The sequence below is a fragment of the Euleptes europaea genome, chromosome 8 (genome assembly GCF_029931775.1).
Source record: "Euleptes europaea isolate rEulEur1 chromosome 8, rEulEur1.hap1, whole genome shotgun sequence".
NCBI lineage: Eukaryota > Metazoa > Chordata > Lepidosauria > Squamata > Sphaerodactylidae > Euleptes > Euleptes europaea.
The window spans coordinates 37,541,887-37,559,985 of record NC_079319.1 but is presented as its reverse complement, the minus strand read 5'-3'; the positions used below and the strand labels follow the sequence as shown (position 1 = coordinate 37,559,985).

Here is an 18,099-nt window from a genome sequence, read left to right as displayed (position 1 = left end):
ATCTACATCTTATATATTGCTTATCTTAATTTTTTCAATCACATACAATCCTGACAGGATTCGTTTGTGTATAGAACACTAAACTGACGATACCTCATCAGAAATCAGAATCAAACATGCAAGCCTGTGTAAAATATTGCTGAGCTAATTATGTCTGCTACATTTGAAAACTCTGCATTGCCAATATTTTGCACATTACTTTTGCAAAATGCCTTTGAGATATTTTGAGCTAGAAAGATGCATAAAGTACTGCATTCTGTTCGTTAAATCAGATTCATTAAGGTCACCATCTGCTGAACTGAAGAAATTTTTAAAGACAAAATACCATCTTTAAAATGATGTTCTTTTATGGAACCTAATGACTACAGAGACTGCTGACTATTTTTGTGCATTTCTGAGATAAGACCCAGATATTTTCCTTTCATAATAATACGCTTACACTTTAAGATGCCTTATGTAGCATTTTTAGCATCCATACTAGACCTTCAATATCTACTAAAGCTGTCTACTGTAAAACTGTCTGGATGGCTATCCAGCCTCTACAGCAAGTTATTCTTGGGGTTTATTAAATTGTTACCTGGATTATAGATGGCTACAATCCCACTGACTATATAACATTCAGAACAGTGAACAAAGACGCAACAAATCTGAAATAGAGGGATTTTTGCAAGGCTATATAAAAGGAGGAGGAAGAGAAGGAGAGTTGTTTTTTATATGCCGACTTTATCTTTTAAAGAGAATCAAACCAGCTTAGAATCACCTTCCCTTCCTCTCCCCACAACAGACACCTTGTGAGGTAGGTGACCTCTTCCAAAAAAAGTTATCCTCCAACTCTCATCTCAACAGGTCCACCAGCCAGCAACACTCTCTGTCATCTTGATTGACCTCAAGTTTATGGACCTTCACCTGGTGAATTAGTGCATTCCTAAGGAGAGTTACTCCAGTCTAAGCCCATTGAAATGAATGAGCTTAGACTGGAGTAACTCTCCTTAGGAATGCAGTTACTGATTTAGATCTGCTGTTACATTGTTTTAGATTGTAATGGCCTATGGCCTTATACCATAAATTTGACTTTAACCTTTCACCTGGTGAACTCCAGACCTTAACAATTCATTATTTTACCATTGATGAGGGAAAGCAAAAGATCGCTGATTTATTATAGTAAATGCCAAACTTTCACTTGGGCTCTTCCAGAAGCTTCATGCAGATGTTAAACAACATGCGAGAGAGAATGAAAATTCATATTCTTATTACTGTGTTGCTGAAACAAAAAGGTCATTTCATTCTTGAGATTTCCACGCATAGTGCTGAGTTTGTAATGCTGAGTTTAGCTTCCCAGCATAATCCATCCATCAGCATAAGAACATCAGAAGAGCCCTGCTGATCAGACCAGTAGTCCATCTAGTTCAGCATCCTGTCTCACACAGTGGCCAACTAGTTCCTCTGGAGGTCCAACAACAGGACATAGAGGCCGAAGGCTTCCCCTGATTTTGCCTCCTGGCACTGGGATTCAGAGGTTGACTGCCTCTGAATGTGGAGGCAGTGTGGTGCAGTGGTTAAAAGTGGTGGTTTGGAGTAGTGGACTCGAATTTGGAGAACAGGGTTTGATTCCTCATACCTTCACATGAGTGACGGAGGCTAATCTGGTGTACTGGATTTGTTTCCCCACTCCTACACATGAAGCCAGCTGGGTGACCTTGGGCTAGTCACAGCTCTGTCAGAGTTCTCTCAGCCCCACCTACCTCTCAGGATGTCTGTTGTGGGGAAGGGAAGGAAAGTGAAGGTGATTGTAAGCCAGTTTGATTCTCCCTTAAGTGGTAGAGAAAGTCGGCATATAAAAACCAACTCTTCTTCTTCAGTCACCATGGCTAGTAGCCACTGGTACACCTGTCCATGGCTTCTGTGTATGATTTAACAGTGAGTTGAACGGTTAAATAGGACAAAATCCCCAAGTGTACAACAATCAAGCAACCTTGCTCAAACCTTGGCTTTGTTGTTAATCATAGAATAGTCAATTATTTAGATCACTTTCAGAACGTGATGGGATCATCTATGCAACTCTCACTCAAGCAATTCAAAATAAACTTATTTTGTGCCCTTTCCTTTCTGCTGGTACCACCCATGTTCTCTTAGGCTCAAGCACACATTGTTGTTAAATGTTAACAGGTTCAAAGCAAGTTTAACTTTTTTTCCGGTCAAGTTGCAACTGACTTACAGCAACCTCGTAGGGTTTTCAAGGCAAGAGGTGGTTTGCCATTGCCTGCTTCCGCAAAGCAACCCCGGACTTCCTTGGTAGTCTCCCATCCAAATACTTACCAGGGCCAACATTGCTTAGCTTCTAAGATCTGGTGAGATCATCTTAGCCTGGGCCATCGAGGTCGGGGCAGATTTTGCTACAAGAAGTTTAATACATGTCTTACTAAGGTCCAACAACCAGTTAATCTAAAAGTTATGTAAAGCTTGGGAAAATCAGTAAGGAAGGGAAGACTACCATCTAGTAAATGAACAGTTATCAACTTAAAAGACAAGGATTCTGTTTTGGGAAATGAACACATTTTTTTTCAATTTTAAAGGGCTGGTAATAGGTCACAGCACAATTCTTCAAAACAATTTTAACACAGAATACAAACAACCATTTACCAAGCAGGATCACAGGGTGCATATACTCACTCTAGGCAGACAAATCACAAATCTTAATATTCCATGATTGGGGGGGGGGGAATCAACAACCCCCTGCATATGGACACCTAGTATGCCAGAGACAAAGGAAGAATGCTAAACCTAGCATTTGTAGATGCAAACATACGTAAAACTTTATCTGGAAAGGATAATGTTCATTTTGAAACAGAATCCACAGTCTTTGTAACCAGAAATACCTACACAGTTCAATGAGTGGCAGATCATCAGGTCAGGTATCTGGGAGCAACTTTTACCTTTCATTTCTATTTTGTTATTTATTCTGGAAAAACCAGAGCTATAGACCAAAAGCTCCTAATATACCCTTTTCCTTCCAGATGCCTGGATTTCTCTTCAGCATTGTCAAACTCAGGAATCCAAGCTTTTGCAGTGTGCCAGTTGGGGCCACAAAACACCGTTTATGGTCTTGAACCGCAATGTACTGGACATAGGTCCACAAAAGATGCCTATTCTGCACCTGGGGACTGGCAACAGTTCATTGTTTCCTCGGGACTCTCATTCAATGTCACACCAATAACTCTCAAATATGGGCCAAGAGAGAACAGTATGCACATACTCAAAAGCTCCACTGCACAAGCCAAGATGGCTCTCTTGGAACAGTCAATCCTTACTTGATCCAATGCTGGATTGTGACACTTCCCTCGCTAAGGCACGGTGGGGGGGGCGGGTTTGACCCTTTCTTGCTTACAGAAAGCCTGCTAACCTAAAACAACTTCTCACCCGCAATGATAAACTACTTAACAGTAGCATGGACTCCGGTACCAAAGCCTGCAACAAACCAAGGTGTCAAATTTACTCTCATATAGATCTTAGAAACACCATCAGCAGGCCCAGCAACATCAGCCATACTATCTCAGGTTCATACTCCTGTTCATCTTCTAACATGATTTATGCCATCACATGCCAGCAATGCCCTTCCACCCTCTATACTGGACAAACAGGCCAGTCCCTGCGACAAAGATTAAATGGACGTAAGTCTGACATCAGAAATCACAACATTCAGAAATCAGAGGGGGGAAATTTTAACCTTCCAGGCATTCAGTTGCTGATTTAAGGAGTAGAAGTTGTTTTACAAAGGGATTTCAAAGGGAGATTAGAAACAGAGACTGCTGAATTACAACTAATAATGAAACTCAAGACAATGCATTCTTCTGGACTGAATAGAGATCTGGGATTCCTGTCTCATTACCAATGCTAATTTCTCCACGCCTACTACCCCTCTGCATATCACACCTAATCCAATCACGCCTGCTAATGTCATTTACTTGCTTTTGACATTTACATTGCCATTGTGTGACTAATTCACTCTCCTCTACTTAAGGACACTTACTATCGAAGTGAGCTGTGGCTCAAGAAAGCTCATACACTGCCAAAAATTTTCTTAGCCTTTAAGGTGCTACTGGAGTCTTGCTCGTGTCTACATACTTGATCCAGACAGCAACCTGGTCTTCCAAAGTACATTAGCGTTTAACCCTACACACATCACCTTCTCTCAGAAACGAACACACAAGGAAAGTATACCCCACCTTCCTATGTAAAGGGGCCATAAAACAGGCCCCTCACCAGCTTTTTGTGAGGATTAATGATACATACAATAACAGTAGATCTATTCAATTACGTACTAGGGTTTTATTTAACAATGTATTTATTTTTAACTCACATCGCATTTGCACCTATTTGGAAACATCGGTGTATGCAACTTTCTCTGAAGTAAACACCAGCAGTGGCCCTGACAAATTTTCCATATTAATTGTGTTTTCTTAAGACAGGGTCCCTCATGACATAATAGAAACCTATTAGAGTGGGGAAAGAAAAAAACAGGCAAAACATAGCTAATCATCTTTACCTTATCATATGCCATTCTTCCCATCTGTTTTGTGGTTTTAATCACCCCACTTTTGTGGTATTATGAGGTATAATATTCTTGGCACTAATCTGTAAAGATCTTTTGCTTCAGCCTCTACCCAATTACTATTTCATTGACATCATTGGCTGTTTTCTCACATCAGACATTCCTATTGCATAACTGCCAGGTAATTTTATGAGGACGGGAAGCAGATGCATCTATAGTAACATACTGCAGACTTCAAGATCATGTTATTATCTACATTCCCCTTGGATAACATATTTCCCAGAGGGATACTCTCAATGCTTCCGTTGCTAGACAGCTGTGCTAAATCAAGTTGATCTAACTGCCCATCATATTCTAAGTATCTACAGCTTTTAATAATTTATTACAGACTATAACTATCTCTTCCGTTAAAAAAAAGAAGAAGAAGGCATAAAATATCTCTTGTTAAGACCAACCAAAATATCACAAAACAAAATGCAAGCTTTTGAATTCTTCAGAAAAGGATATATAACAAAAATCAATGGGGAGGGAGGAGGAAAGAATTATTTCAAGCCATCTTTTTTCTCTTCCATTTGTTTGTACCGAACATCCCACCTGATGAAAAGTTCTGAATGTCAAGCTTGCAATCATGCACGTACTGAGAACAAGGGCACCAAGCATTCTGTCTCTCTAGTTTACACACACTTACATACACTAAATGAAGGAACGGGAGGGTCAGGGGAGGTCACCCTGATAGAGAGGATTCCTGTTTGACTCACTACAATACACCACGTGGTGTTTGGGTTGCATTTGCTGTCCCCAGCTCTCCTAGTTCACTGTGCATGGTCCAAGCCTTGTCACTGGTAATATCGTAACACTGCCTCCTCGTCTTCCTGTCACAGGACTCTAATGTCACATTGCTTCCTGTCATGTGCTTGCAGCTCTGGTTCCCAAGCCACTGCCTGGTAGTTAAAAGTAGGTACTGAATCTAGAAAGGCTACTAAAACACCTGCAGAAAATTAATAAGCACCATCCACATTCACTCTGTAATCAATATCACAAGCATCCAAAACACCTTGGTGGTGTTGGACTGAAATTAACACAATACTGGCCACGGAACTGGTTATATAACTTCAGATGGAGGGATCGTTAGGGTTGCCAGGTCCCTCTTCGCCACCGGTGGAAGATTTTTGGGGCGGAGCGTGAGGAGGGTGGGGTTTAGGGAGGGGAGGGGCTTCAATGTCATGGAGTCCAATGGCCAAAGCAGCCATTTTCTCCAGGTGAACTGATCTCTATTGACTGGAGATCAGTTGTAATAGCGGGAGATCTCCAGCTAGTACCTGGAGGTTATCAAAAACAGAAAAGCAGCACTGATAGCTAACTGGTGATATATTAAATAACAGGCAATGTCAAACAATATAAGACAAAATAAGACAAAATGTACAATTTCTACAGAAGTCCCGAATAAATATTCTGTGTAATTTCCGAAGTTCTGAGCTATAACAGGACATGAAGCATAGGATGTAAATTCAGACGCTTCGGGTGAGCACATCTACCCAAGCTGGTGGTTCTGAAAAAAACGCCCGGTCTCGCGCACAAGATTGGCTACTAGCCTTCTGCTTTAATGTACTATGAAGTTTCATTGAGCAATGTGATAGACGTTCATCCGTTGTGTTTGTGAATTCCTGATATTCGGGACTTTTGTAGAAATTATACATTTTGTCTTATTTTGTCTTATATTGTTTGACATTGGAATCCCAAGTACTCTCTCTATGGTCTGCACCTAGTGGAGGGGCATGCATTGTTTTTTTCCACCTGCAGATTGGCCAATCAGTACCCCGACTATTACTGTGGCCGATGGCCATCACTGTCACAGACGCACTCAGGATTGAGCTGTAAGCATACAAAGCAAGTATCTGCAGCATGAGAAGCCACTCATCTTTTGCCTTTATGAAACATACCCAACTCTTCTTCCAAAGAGCTCAGTTTAGCTTACACATGATTCCTAGCCATCCCCCATCCAGGCAGCTTACAGGGCCAAACTTGCCTAGCTTCAGCAGTAGAACAGCATCCTGCACCTTCAGACAACTCTCCCAAATAATGGACATGTAGTCAATTAGAAGAAAAATAGTTTTTATGCCCTGTTCTTCCCTACCTTAAGGAGTCTCAAAGTGACTTATAATCACAATCCCTTCCTCTCCCTACAACTGGCCAACTTGTGAGGCAGGTGGGGCTGAGAGAGTTCAGAGAGAACTACAACTAGCCCAAGGTCACCCAGTAGGCTTCATGTGGAGAAGTGGGGAATCAAACCCGATTCTCCAGATTACAGTCCTCCACTCTTAATCATTACACCATGCTGGCTCTCATCCACACACAGTTCTCACCCCTGTAGATCTTTTGTGCCAAGTCCCATACAACCTGGTTCCAGAAATTGAACAACCATCATGGCTGCCATACTTGCTTATCAAGGAAGTCCAAAATATAGCCTTCTGTCACTGTTACTGTTATTTACAGGTTTTTCTTGTTAAATATCTGTTTTATACCAAGCAAGAAGAGGCTCGATGCACTCATGTTGCACTGCCATCTACAAGAAAGCCCACTGCAGGGGAAAGGCAGAGAGGGAGAAGACCACAGCTCCAGGACATGGTCCGGATGCAGTCATCTTGCTGAAGTTAAACAGGTCTGGGGTCTAGTCAGTGCCTTAATGGGAGAGTGCCACTTATCTATTACCAGTTCTATGTCTAATATATACTGGATGTTGCCCATGGAAATAGCAAAGGCTAGCCATAGCTACCAATTAAAATTGTAAAAAAAATTAATAATTACAGGGAAGTAAGAGAGCCCCAAAGGTTTAGCTGCAACATTCATGCATGCGCAGACATCAGGAAAATCCTGGTTAGATTTGGGCCGACTTTGTGGGTTCCCACAGCAGCCAGAATGCATGCCAAGGTATCTTGGAAGCTGCCAGAACAAGGAGGAAGGAGGAAGATAGTGCTACAGCAAAAAGGCAAGGAAAATTAAGACAATGGCAACAGTGCACAAGAGAAAGGGTGGGGAAAATTGCATCGCCTCCCCCTTGTGACCTCTCTCAGGTCTCCCTCATAATAAATAAATAAGGAAGGGCTTATAAAGCAGACTCATCTTGGTAATTATATAATTGCTTGATAGCTTAGTCTGAAGAAGAATGACACTCCACCTTGTAAACCGGTCCAGCGCCATCCTGACAGGTGGACTGGGGTAATAGCAGCCAAGAGATTATGTATAAGCATCAAATGCATTTTTTGATCAAATGCTGGACATCCAGCCAGGAATGTCAAAACAGCTGTCCAGCCTGAGCTTGCATGCCTACATTTAAGAGGATATGCCGTTGCCACTCAAGCACTGAGCTGGATTAAACCTGAAAAATAAATAAAATAGCTCCCACAGCTACATAAGGCGAATTTTGTAAGATCGGAATTAGTGATCTCTAGACTTCATAAAATTACTGTTAGTTGAGAAATGGACAGATCTTAAAAACACTTTTGGAGACAGAGTTCTAAGAAGCTATAAAAGTTTGCCATCACTATGGTCATTTATGCATGGTCGCTTTACCCTCCTTTATTCCCTGTTTCAGCCAGGATCAAGTTTTTCAGTATGCATGTCACCACATTCCTTGGAAGCTCAACGCTGTTTCAATGCAAAACGAACCCGGCTTTTCCCATCCCTCCTCTGGCCCAAACTAAACCGTTCATCCTGGCTCATTCCGGAGTCATAGAGCATGCATACTCTGTTCTCGGGTTGAGCTTTGCCCCACCTTTTTCCAAACCCCTCATCAAGCAGCATGCAGATAGCCAAACAGGGGAAGCACAGAAGATTGGCTTCTCTCACAGTCAATCATGAAGCAGTGTGTAAAGAGGCAGGGATTCAAGTGCTTTCTGCTACCTAGGAGCTCATTCTGAGTAAAAGAAATGCTTTTTTAAAACGAGGCTTGGATTTCTCCTCCCCCCCTTCTTTCAGATTTCTCCGTTTTTTGTTCTTAAAATGCTCTTTTATGCAGCAGTTGGGTCTGGGGGGAAGGAAATCTTCTCTCAGGGTGAGTACTGCGAAGTCAGCCAATTACAGAGCAGCATTTAAAGGGGTGGGACTTGATTTGAACTTGGGAGACTGCTTTTCTGTATTCATGCCTCCATTAGCACACAGTTTCATTCCTGATCATTCTAGCCAATGCATACAGTTTTCCCCAACCCGGGTTACTTTGATCCTGGCTGAAATGGGGAATAAAGGATGTTAAAGCGACCATGCATAAATGACCTATATACCAAGGCACACATTCGTTTTCAAATAAAAGGAGTTGCACACAGACAAAATGGCACAAGCATACTGTTATACTCTGTGAACTCGACTATAAACTAAGGTGATCATCACTAGCAATGTGTCACAAAATTTAGCTCCTTCTCATTTTTACCACCCTCGTATTTCAAAACCTAAACTCTATTTGTGGAGCTCCTTCCCTTCCTTTCTAGCTGCATGCGCTTTACGCTTTAGAAACACTCATGTGCTTCCCCACACCCCCAGGATGTTTCTGTAGTTGCATTTCGACTTAGATCATTTTAGTCCCACAAACTGGCCCGCATCATGTATATATGGCAAAGGTTTGGAGAGCAACAGTTTCTCTGTGGTTGAAAAACTAGGCAGCATGTCATATAAGTGACAGCAACATCCATGTGACTCAATGGCAGAGCCATGTGATAAATGGCATTTATCAGGTGCCCTTGGCTGCCTCGGCTGCCCTCTGCTCACTTGACTAATCCATTTACAGCAAGGCTTATTCTCACGTTCCATCTGCCTGAGCAGCTTCGGACAGCCAGGCCTGCTGAAATCAATCTGTCAGAGAGAGGCATCCTTCAAATATGGAAACTATCTGTCCATCATTGGAAGGGGAGGGGGATCGCCACTCCTGGCTTTCAAACCATGACCTTAAAGAATAAGAGTATAAATACTCAAAAAGTTGAAAAAGCCACCCTTGAAAGATTACAGCCTCAGAGCAGAAGAATCTCTAGATCGCTCAGTCACACAAACATGAGGAAGATTCACATAACCCTCAAGTGTAATTAAAAAACTGAAAGACCTTTTTTTATTTGAGCTGGATGTTGGTGTCTGAAATAAAGCCAGTACAGTCTGTTTTAATAAAGTCTGTTTTAATCTGATCTTATTGACTATTAGATTGACTGTGAGGAGGTGAGGACTGTCATCCAAGCTTGTTGCTAGGTGAGAGATGAGTAGGGCTGAGCTTGGAGAACTGGGCAACTGATGACGGGCTACAGGTGAGGGTATATGGCTGGGAGACCCTGATGGTGAACTGAAGGGCAGAGACAGAATTTTCACCCAGTCACTGGGTAAAGGAAGATCTCTAGCCCATTTCCACGGGTTTATCCTGCTGCAACAGCCTACATGATTTATATGTTTTAAAAAATTATATCCCGCTCGTTCATAAACTCCATGCAGCTAACAACAGTAGTTTAAAAACCAATATTACATTCGATATTCAGTAGTCATTTTGGTAGCGTGAGAAAAATTAGTGATGGTCAACTGTCCTAGTTTGATTATATGCAGGTGAGAACTTGTCTTATAAAATGGCTGCTCTTAAGGCAATTGATTGATTTCGAAAATCTAATAATGCAATCTCACAAACACTTTCTTTCAAAGCTGTATAGTTTGATTATAAACACAGTGCCCACTAGATCATTTAATTATCCTCTTATGGGGTGGGAAAGGTAGATAGAGGCTGCTTCTTTACTGTCAGGATTCTCTGTGTTGTTTTTATGGCTGCTGTTAATTTAAAAGTATGTGTAGTAGCAACAGAGCTTTCACACATGGGTGTTTTCTGTGCATTTTCCCCCCAATTCTGCCTTCCATATGTGCTCTGCAGCCACCCCATATTAGCTCTTGGGCTTAATGCTCCTTTTTTCCTTTGCACATGCACTATAGAGCTATAACAATTCTATTAAAATTTGAAGTGGAAATAGGTAAGTGGCAAAAGATCGTTATAGCACAAATAAAATAACCCAGCCAGCAAGGTATAGTGGTTAAGAGCGGTGGAGTCTGATCTGGAGAACCGGGTTTGATTCCCCACCCCTCCACATGAGCAGTGGAGGCTAATCTGGTGAACTGGATTTGTTTCCCCACTCCTACACGCGAAGCCAGCTGGGTGACCTTGGGCAAGTTACAGCTCTGTTAGAGCACTCTCAGCCTCACCTACCTCACAGGGTGTCTGTTGTGGGGAGGGGAAGGGAAGGTGATTGTAAGCTGGTTTGAGTCTCTCTTAAGTGGTAGAGAAAGTCGGCATATAAAAACCAACTCTTCTTCTTCGTCTTCTTCTAAAATGGAGGAGAATAAAATGGGAACAAAAGTGAACTATAGTCATTTATGCATGGGAGTTTTACCAGGGGCTTGAAGTTCTCTCGACCCACACTTTTCTGTTGCAAATCTATGCTCCAGCAGTCACCAAGCTCTAATCAGGAGGCATTTGAGTCTCCACTCCTTGAAACACTGCTTTGTAATTGGCTGTAGTACTTTCTGTGAGAGAAACATCCATTTCCTCTCCCCCCACCCCCGTCCGAAGCCTAAGTGTCGTTTTACAAACCTTTTCAAAAAACAGAGCTCTCTAAAAGGAACAGGGTGGGGGGGAGAGAAAACCAAGCATCCTTCTAAAATCCTTTCTAGTCTGCTCAGAAAGAACTCTGAGAAATCAGTAGGCATTTGAGACTCGCCCCTTGAAACGCTGCTTTGTAATTGGCTGTAGTGCTTTCTCTGAGAGAAACACACCCCAACTCCCTTATCACCACCCCCAACTCCCTTATCACACGCTTTACCTTATGCTAAATTTCACCTGGGCTGATCTCAGAGGAGATCATAGAATCGGGTTATTACAGGCATGGGAAGACCCAGGATTTGTGAGGGCTGGCCGCAAGGTCATCTCTAATGGACAAAAAACTCATGCATAACTCCAAGGAACAACCAAGTGAGACCGGGGTGAACATGAGTGAAAGTACCCATGCGTAAACAACCTATAAATGAAGTAAAATAAAAAATAAAAAGTACAGTGCAACAGCAATAACTGAGGGCCCTCAAAAGGCCTCCTGGTGGCATAGTAGGAAAAAATGTTGGGGAAAATTGAACCTACGCCCCAACAGGCTGAAGCTGGGAACATGTATATAAGTTCTTTGCAGAACAAGAAAATGCACACTATTCCTTTCAGGTGGCATACTAAAGTGCCTGGACTGCATTCTTTCAAAAACAAAAAGAGCAGAGTAGAACAAGTTTGGGAAAGAGCATATTGACAGTGGGGAAAACTCAGAAACAGGACAATTATCATGCACACACTCCCTAACATTCATGGCCACATATTTAGGTGGATTTAAAAGGGGTTAGACAAATTCGTGGAGGACAGGTCCCTCAGTGGCTATTAGTTACAGCAACTAGATGGAATTCCCAAGTTCAGCAGCAGTAGTCCTGTGAATACCATCTTGGGGGTGAGGTAACAACAGGAGGACAGCTTTCGTCTCCATGTCCAGCTTGTAAGCTTTGTGGAGGAATCTGATTGACCATTATGTGAATCAGGATACTGGCCCACTTGGCCTGACCCTGTACATTTGCTCTTGAATTCTTAATCTATTGCTAACAGACGTGCCTCTCTTAGATTTCCCACCAAATCTTTGCCTTCTTACAGGGATTTAGGTTCTACATTTGACCATTTAGAGGATAGGTAAAGAATAAGCATAATCATACAGACCATTTGTCTAAAGGCATGGCATTTTCAATGAGTGACTTAAATGGTCAGCACTCCTGAAATTTATAAACTTTAATTCTGTTTTTCTTCAGAGTATCAGTTTTAAGCAAAATTACCTTAACTTAAACCGCAATATTACTACTTTCAAATCATCATTGACTATTTCATTCCAATGAAGTGATTTTCTTAGTGTCTTTCAGTTGCCAAAAATCAATACTCCTAACTGGGTACAGTTGTACAGATTGTATGTATACAAACAAAAAGAAGGTATGCTATGTCAGTTTTCTTAAAAAAAACACCAAAGCAAATGGCTATACCACAAACTTTTCACCCTGAAGAATATTAACTACAGTATCATAATATGCATTGTAAGGGAAAAGCTGTCAGTCCCACTGCAATAAACTAACAAAGGTAACAAACATGACAGAGGAATAAGGCAAGTGCTGCCTTGGGGAGGGAGGATAAAGGAAGAAGAACCACTCGCCTCCAATTCACTGTTACTTATTTATGTGTAAGACGTTACCACAGTGACCTTCCTTTGCAAAAAACAAAACATGGTCATCATGAACAGTCTTTATTTCTACAAATCTTGATATGACAGGGTCTGATAAAATTGTATTCAAGAGCCCTTTCTCATTTTGCTTATGGTATGGAGGAGAAGAGTTGGTTTTTATATGCCAACTTTCTCCACCACTTAAGGGAGACTCAAACCAGCTTACAATCACCTTCTCATCCCCTGCTCACAACACACACCCTGTGAGGTAGGTGGGGCTGAGAGAGCTGTGACTAGCCCAAGGTCACCCAGCTGGCTTCATATGAGTGGGGAAACCAACCCGGTTCACCAGATTTGCGTCCACTGCTCATGTGGAGGGATGGGGAATCAAACTCGGTTCTCCAGATTAGAGTCCACCACCCAAAACCACCGCTCTTAACCACTACACCACGCTGGCTCTCAACTATTACATAGCTACACCATCCTCAAGAACTCCTGCCCTTTTTAAAGCAACAAAACAAGCTTCCAGTTTAAAACATTAAAGTTGTAAATATATGTTCAATTTTGTTACTATATTAAAGTGTACTCCTTATAGTAATAATCTTTTCAAGAACATTACTGAACTATTTTCCCCCCCAAATGTTCATTAAGTAAACAGGGATACCATAAGTAAATAGAGATACCATAGTGGTATCGGTAACCAAATGTTTCATGCCATTGCAAATTATTTCACACCAATATAAATGGTATACCAACGTCACAGAATGTAGCCCTCCAAGATGTGTAAGAGCTGTTGTCCTGAGTCTCCACCCGGTGACGCATCACTCTCCCAAGTCTGCCCAACTCTTAGAGAGGTTTTTGCATGCTTCTCCTTCTGCCACCAGCTGGTCAATCTCAGAAATTCCCACCAGAAGGGCCAGCGCTTCTAGCTTCCATTCCACTGCCCTTTGAAGGCTCCACCTAGTGGAGCCTTCAACTTCCATCTTCCACTACCCAATGACTGGTTACCCTGGGACAACTTACTACACTTCCGCACTCCCAGTGAAACAGCAATCTAGCAACCAACAGCCTGCCTCCCTTCCCCCGGTGCCAATTTTGGATCGGGTGTTCAGATGGTAGAGGTCTAACCATGCAATCCTGAAGGGGGACCAAAGTGCCAGCGTGACCCCGTGCTGGTGTAGGTGCCACCTTATCACAGAATAAAATGGCACCAGCCAGGCACGAAATCCCAGAAGAGGCATAAGTGTGGGGTGAAAGCGTTCCAGCGGGTGGAGCAGACATTAGTCAGATTCCAAACCCCTTTCACCCTGGGAACTCCCCCTCAAGCTTTGAAATGGCTACGCTGCCTTTTTTTTTTGGGTGGTGCAGCCTCGACTTTTACAATGGGGCATTTCCCCCCTTTCTCCATTTTTCTTTTTTTATTAAATACCTTTATTTTCTCCACAGCGGCCGGGAAGCCTCTGAGGAGGCAGCGCAGCTACACCGCTCCCGGCCGCCACGGATCTGCTCCCCCCTTCAGGAATGGGCTGCCCCTGGTATGGAGATGAACCCCTAGCATTTAAAACAGAAAAGGATTTATGGGTGGGGAGTCCATGCACATACTCTAAACAGCAACCAATCGAGCAAGGAATACAAAGAAAAGATGCAAACCTACAGTCTTCTCTTCCTCACCTCTAAACATGCCTTAACTGGTCTTGTTCTAAGGTATGCTCTTGAAGGTTACAGATGTTAAGAAACAGAATACAAATATCCAAAATTCCGAATATCAACATCTGAATTTCAAGATGAATTTAATTTTTCAAGTTGGCAGTCCAACTTTCAGACCATGCCAACAAACTTTGAGGTTGAGTGAAAAATAGTCTTCGACACACAAATGTTAAGTTAAATGCCAACTAAGAAGCACATCAGTCTATGCTTACAGAAGACTGCTGGAACAGGAAAAGGCGTACTTTTGGTTAAACTTTATTCTAGTAAGCATCAGCCCGATAGCTGCAGGATAAAGATTGTGACATTTTACTGTATGCATAGAAGATGTACACTTAGGTCTATACATGCAATAAAATGTCCCAGTTGTTTCCAGCTCTATGGAGCAATGGCAATGAGGCACCACACGTTCCAAGGGCAATTAGCATGCACAAGAGATGTCACCAATATTATCATACTGGACCATGGATAAGCCCTGCTCAAACATCTTTAAAGTAAGGTGACCAAATTAGTAGAATTCTTTACTAAAGTTTGCAGCCTCAAGACTATCAAGAACATTAACAACCTAGTAACTATATTTTGAAAATCAAAAACATATGAACTATGGCACAATCCAACTGAACTGAAGCTTTTTAAGTTTCATACTAAAATGAATGGAAGTTAAATGCTTTTAAGCCTGTTTGAAAGAGCTTAACTTTAGATAGATTGCACCTATATTTCACTTAAAATGTTCAGTGGATTTAGTAACAACTGCCACAGTTCTTACGAAACGTTTTTAAAAAGAGTCATGGTCATTTCCTGGTACACCCCAGGAACGCTTTCACCCCACACAGCCACCTTACCTAAGTAGAGTGAAGAGTTTTCTTTCTTGACATTGTCGTCCAAGTAGGTTGGTCCTAAGGTATAGATGGGTGTGGAGCCCATGCCAATAAGAATTTGGGCACAAATAAATAAAGATACGTAGAGTGAGTGGTCTTTTCCCCCAGAATCCTCAGCACAGGCTGGTGACTCCACTTGGTCTTTGCCTGTTGTATTGCCAGTAATGCACAAGCCATCATTAGAGACAGAGGAGTTCAGTTCCTGGATCTGATATGGCGGAGAGATGAAATGAGGTAAAGAAAATATGGCAGCCCCGAGAGCAATAAAGAACCCGCCTACAGCAAGCCAGAGAGGCCTTCGCCCTCGCCCCCCAAAGTAACTGATGAACACCACCACCATCAGGCTGCCGATATCAAAACAACTGACCAGCAGCCCAGACTCAGAGCTTTTCAGACTGTACCTCCTCTCGATGGTAGTGATGACACTGCTCAGATAGCCAGACACCATGAGGGACTGAATAAACGTCAGGAAGCTCATGCAAACCAAGAAGAACCGGGAATCTGTCAATACTTTGCTGACAAATTTTCTACCGGGTATCACTAGGAGCGTGGAAGCTGGGGAAACCCCTTGACTAGTGCTAGCACAGTTATTGACATCTGTTCTTTCATTTAAACTTCCAATTCTTGAAAAGCTAGAAGGTGTACAAGACATCACAGGCCCAGAAACAGCAGGGTCAGGATCAAGGCAACCTTTCTGATCAGAGCCCCCCTGGAAACTCTGCAAGAAGGACTTCTTGGTTGTAACGAGAGCACTTTGGGTGATGGTAATCCGCAAAGAAGATCCATGCAGGACCGGCAGACTCTTAGACCTTAAACTCCCGTCTTGCTTTTCTGGCTTCCGTCCCTCAAGAGAACAGGGGCGCTGGTGCTTTGTTATTCCTGTCAAAAACATTCTGAAAGCAAGTCTGATTTGGGCTCAACTACCAGCTCCTAGTTCAGAGGCATGGCCGTGTTGAAAACCACCGCCGTAGCTGCCTTTTCCATCCCAACAGTGTGCCAGCATTCCTTGTGGCTTTCAGAGCCAATTGCAGCCTCTCTGGAATAAGGAGCCTATAATCCCGGAGAGTGTCACAGCAAAGCTTCCGAGCACATGTCCAGCAGCTTCTTTGGTGGCTCCATCACTCTTCGTGCCACTTGGGGACCTGTCCGCTCACCCAACAGGAGAATTTATAAACAGACTGGGCTGGGCTTCTCCCCCTTTACAGAAACATTCCCACGTGGATTAGTCAGCCAAGTTTGGCAACGGAGAAGTGCCAGAGCTCTCACTGAAGCCCAGCCACCTAGAGTCCTTCACTGCCTACATCACTGGCAGCCCCGCTGCAGACAGGGAGAGAACGTCCCCCAGCCTCTGCTTCAAAACGTCCTGATGGCAATTCTACCAATCTGTAATGCAGGGGGAGAGAGAGATCAAGCAAAGAAGGTCAGCATACTGCTTTTGTCCTGCTTCACACAGCTGCTGCTGCTGCCTGGGGCTAGAAAAGAAGGCTGGCGCTCTATTATACAGCTCTCTGCCTTGAACAAGGAAAGCAGAATGCTTGGGATCCCTCTTGCCCTTCACTACAAGCCTCCCCTCCCCTTTCTGTGCACCCTAAGGCGGAAGTAATTTTAATGATCTTAACACTAACCCATCAGATATATCATTTATTTAAATACACAGGAAACAATCAAAGCACTTCCACGGTTTTAATTTCTCCTATAAAGAGAAATGAGATATCTGAAGACAAGACCAGGTCCCTTGCAGTGCGCACACACATCCCTTTCCAATTTGTTCTTTGTGCAAACAGGAATGCACAAAAAGAGCACATGCATAAGGCATAAGTCCTGTATGCAGACATTATAACTCCTCCCGATGCAATAGTAAAAGGTCAACATACCAACTCCTTTATTTTCATGGCTAAAAATAAATAGGCATAAATATTCATCTACAAATAGCAGGGATATTGCAGACAGTTTGGACCTCATGCAGTTTGCTTTCCTGATAACAGAGAGTGGAGTTTCATAGGAAGCTCCCGCCCCAGACAAGAAACAAATAGACACAGGAAACAAAGAGCCTCTTAACATGTATCTTGATGGACACATGGCAACTGACAAGATACATAGAAGACGCAACGGCATTACTTAGATGCACTTGGTACATACAATTAACATCAAGCACATATAAATTCATTCATGTTCACACCACACACTCAATGCAGACATATTTTGGGCGGGGGGCATTTGCAGCTGCTATCTGCTTACATCCCTGTGTTTAGACAGAGAAGAATGTCCATCTGCTTCTCCATCTGGAAGAGTAACTAGACTGAGCATTTCTTTGGAAGCAATTGGCTTTGTTGACTGTCTGCCTGTGCTTTGTGCAAACTGATAAAGGCATTGCCACATGCTGAAAGGGAGAAAAATAGGTGGGGGGGGTGGACCAGATTAACTAGAGAGCTGCCAGTAGCAGGCAGCAGCCTGCTCAATAAGTTTCACATACTCAGCATGTGCAGTGCCTCCCCAAAGAGCCAAAAGCATCTCAATAGCAGGTTGTCGTACAGCTCTGCATATGTTAGCCTGCATGCGCACCTCGGATCCCCAGGCATCTGATGCCTCCAGGAGAATCCCTAAGCATCTCTACCCATAAGGTGAGTCCTACTGAATTCACTGGTAGGAGAGGCTTCTGGAACCGCAGCCACAGAGAGCACCCAGAGGACTTCTCTCATAGAATCGTAGAGTTGGAAGGGACCACCAG

At 42.9% G+C, this 18,099-nt stretch overlaps 1 protein-coding gene across 2 annotated transcripts in view; it reads right to left on the bottom strand.

Annotated features, from left to right (window-relative positions):
• Window positions 1–16,297, bottom strand: part of SLCO5A1 (solute carrier organic anion transporter family member 5A1) — a 52,619-nt gene extending 36,322 nt beyond the window's left edge. For both annotated transcript variants that reach the window (XM_056854063.1, XM_056854064.1), the window contains exon 1: window positions 15,336–16,297. In XM_056854063.1, the coding sequence (XP_056710041.1) occupies window positions 15,336–16,263 (928 nt within the window). In that variant the 5' untranslated portion in view covers window positions 16,264–16,297. The remainder of the gene's footprint in view (window positions 1–15,335) is intronic.
• Between the last annotated feature and the right edge of the window lie 1,802 nt (window positions 16,298–18,099).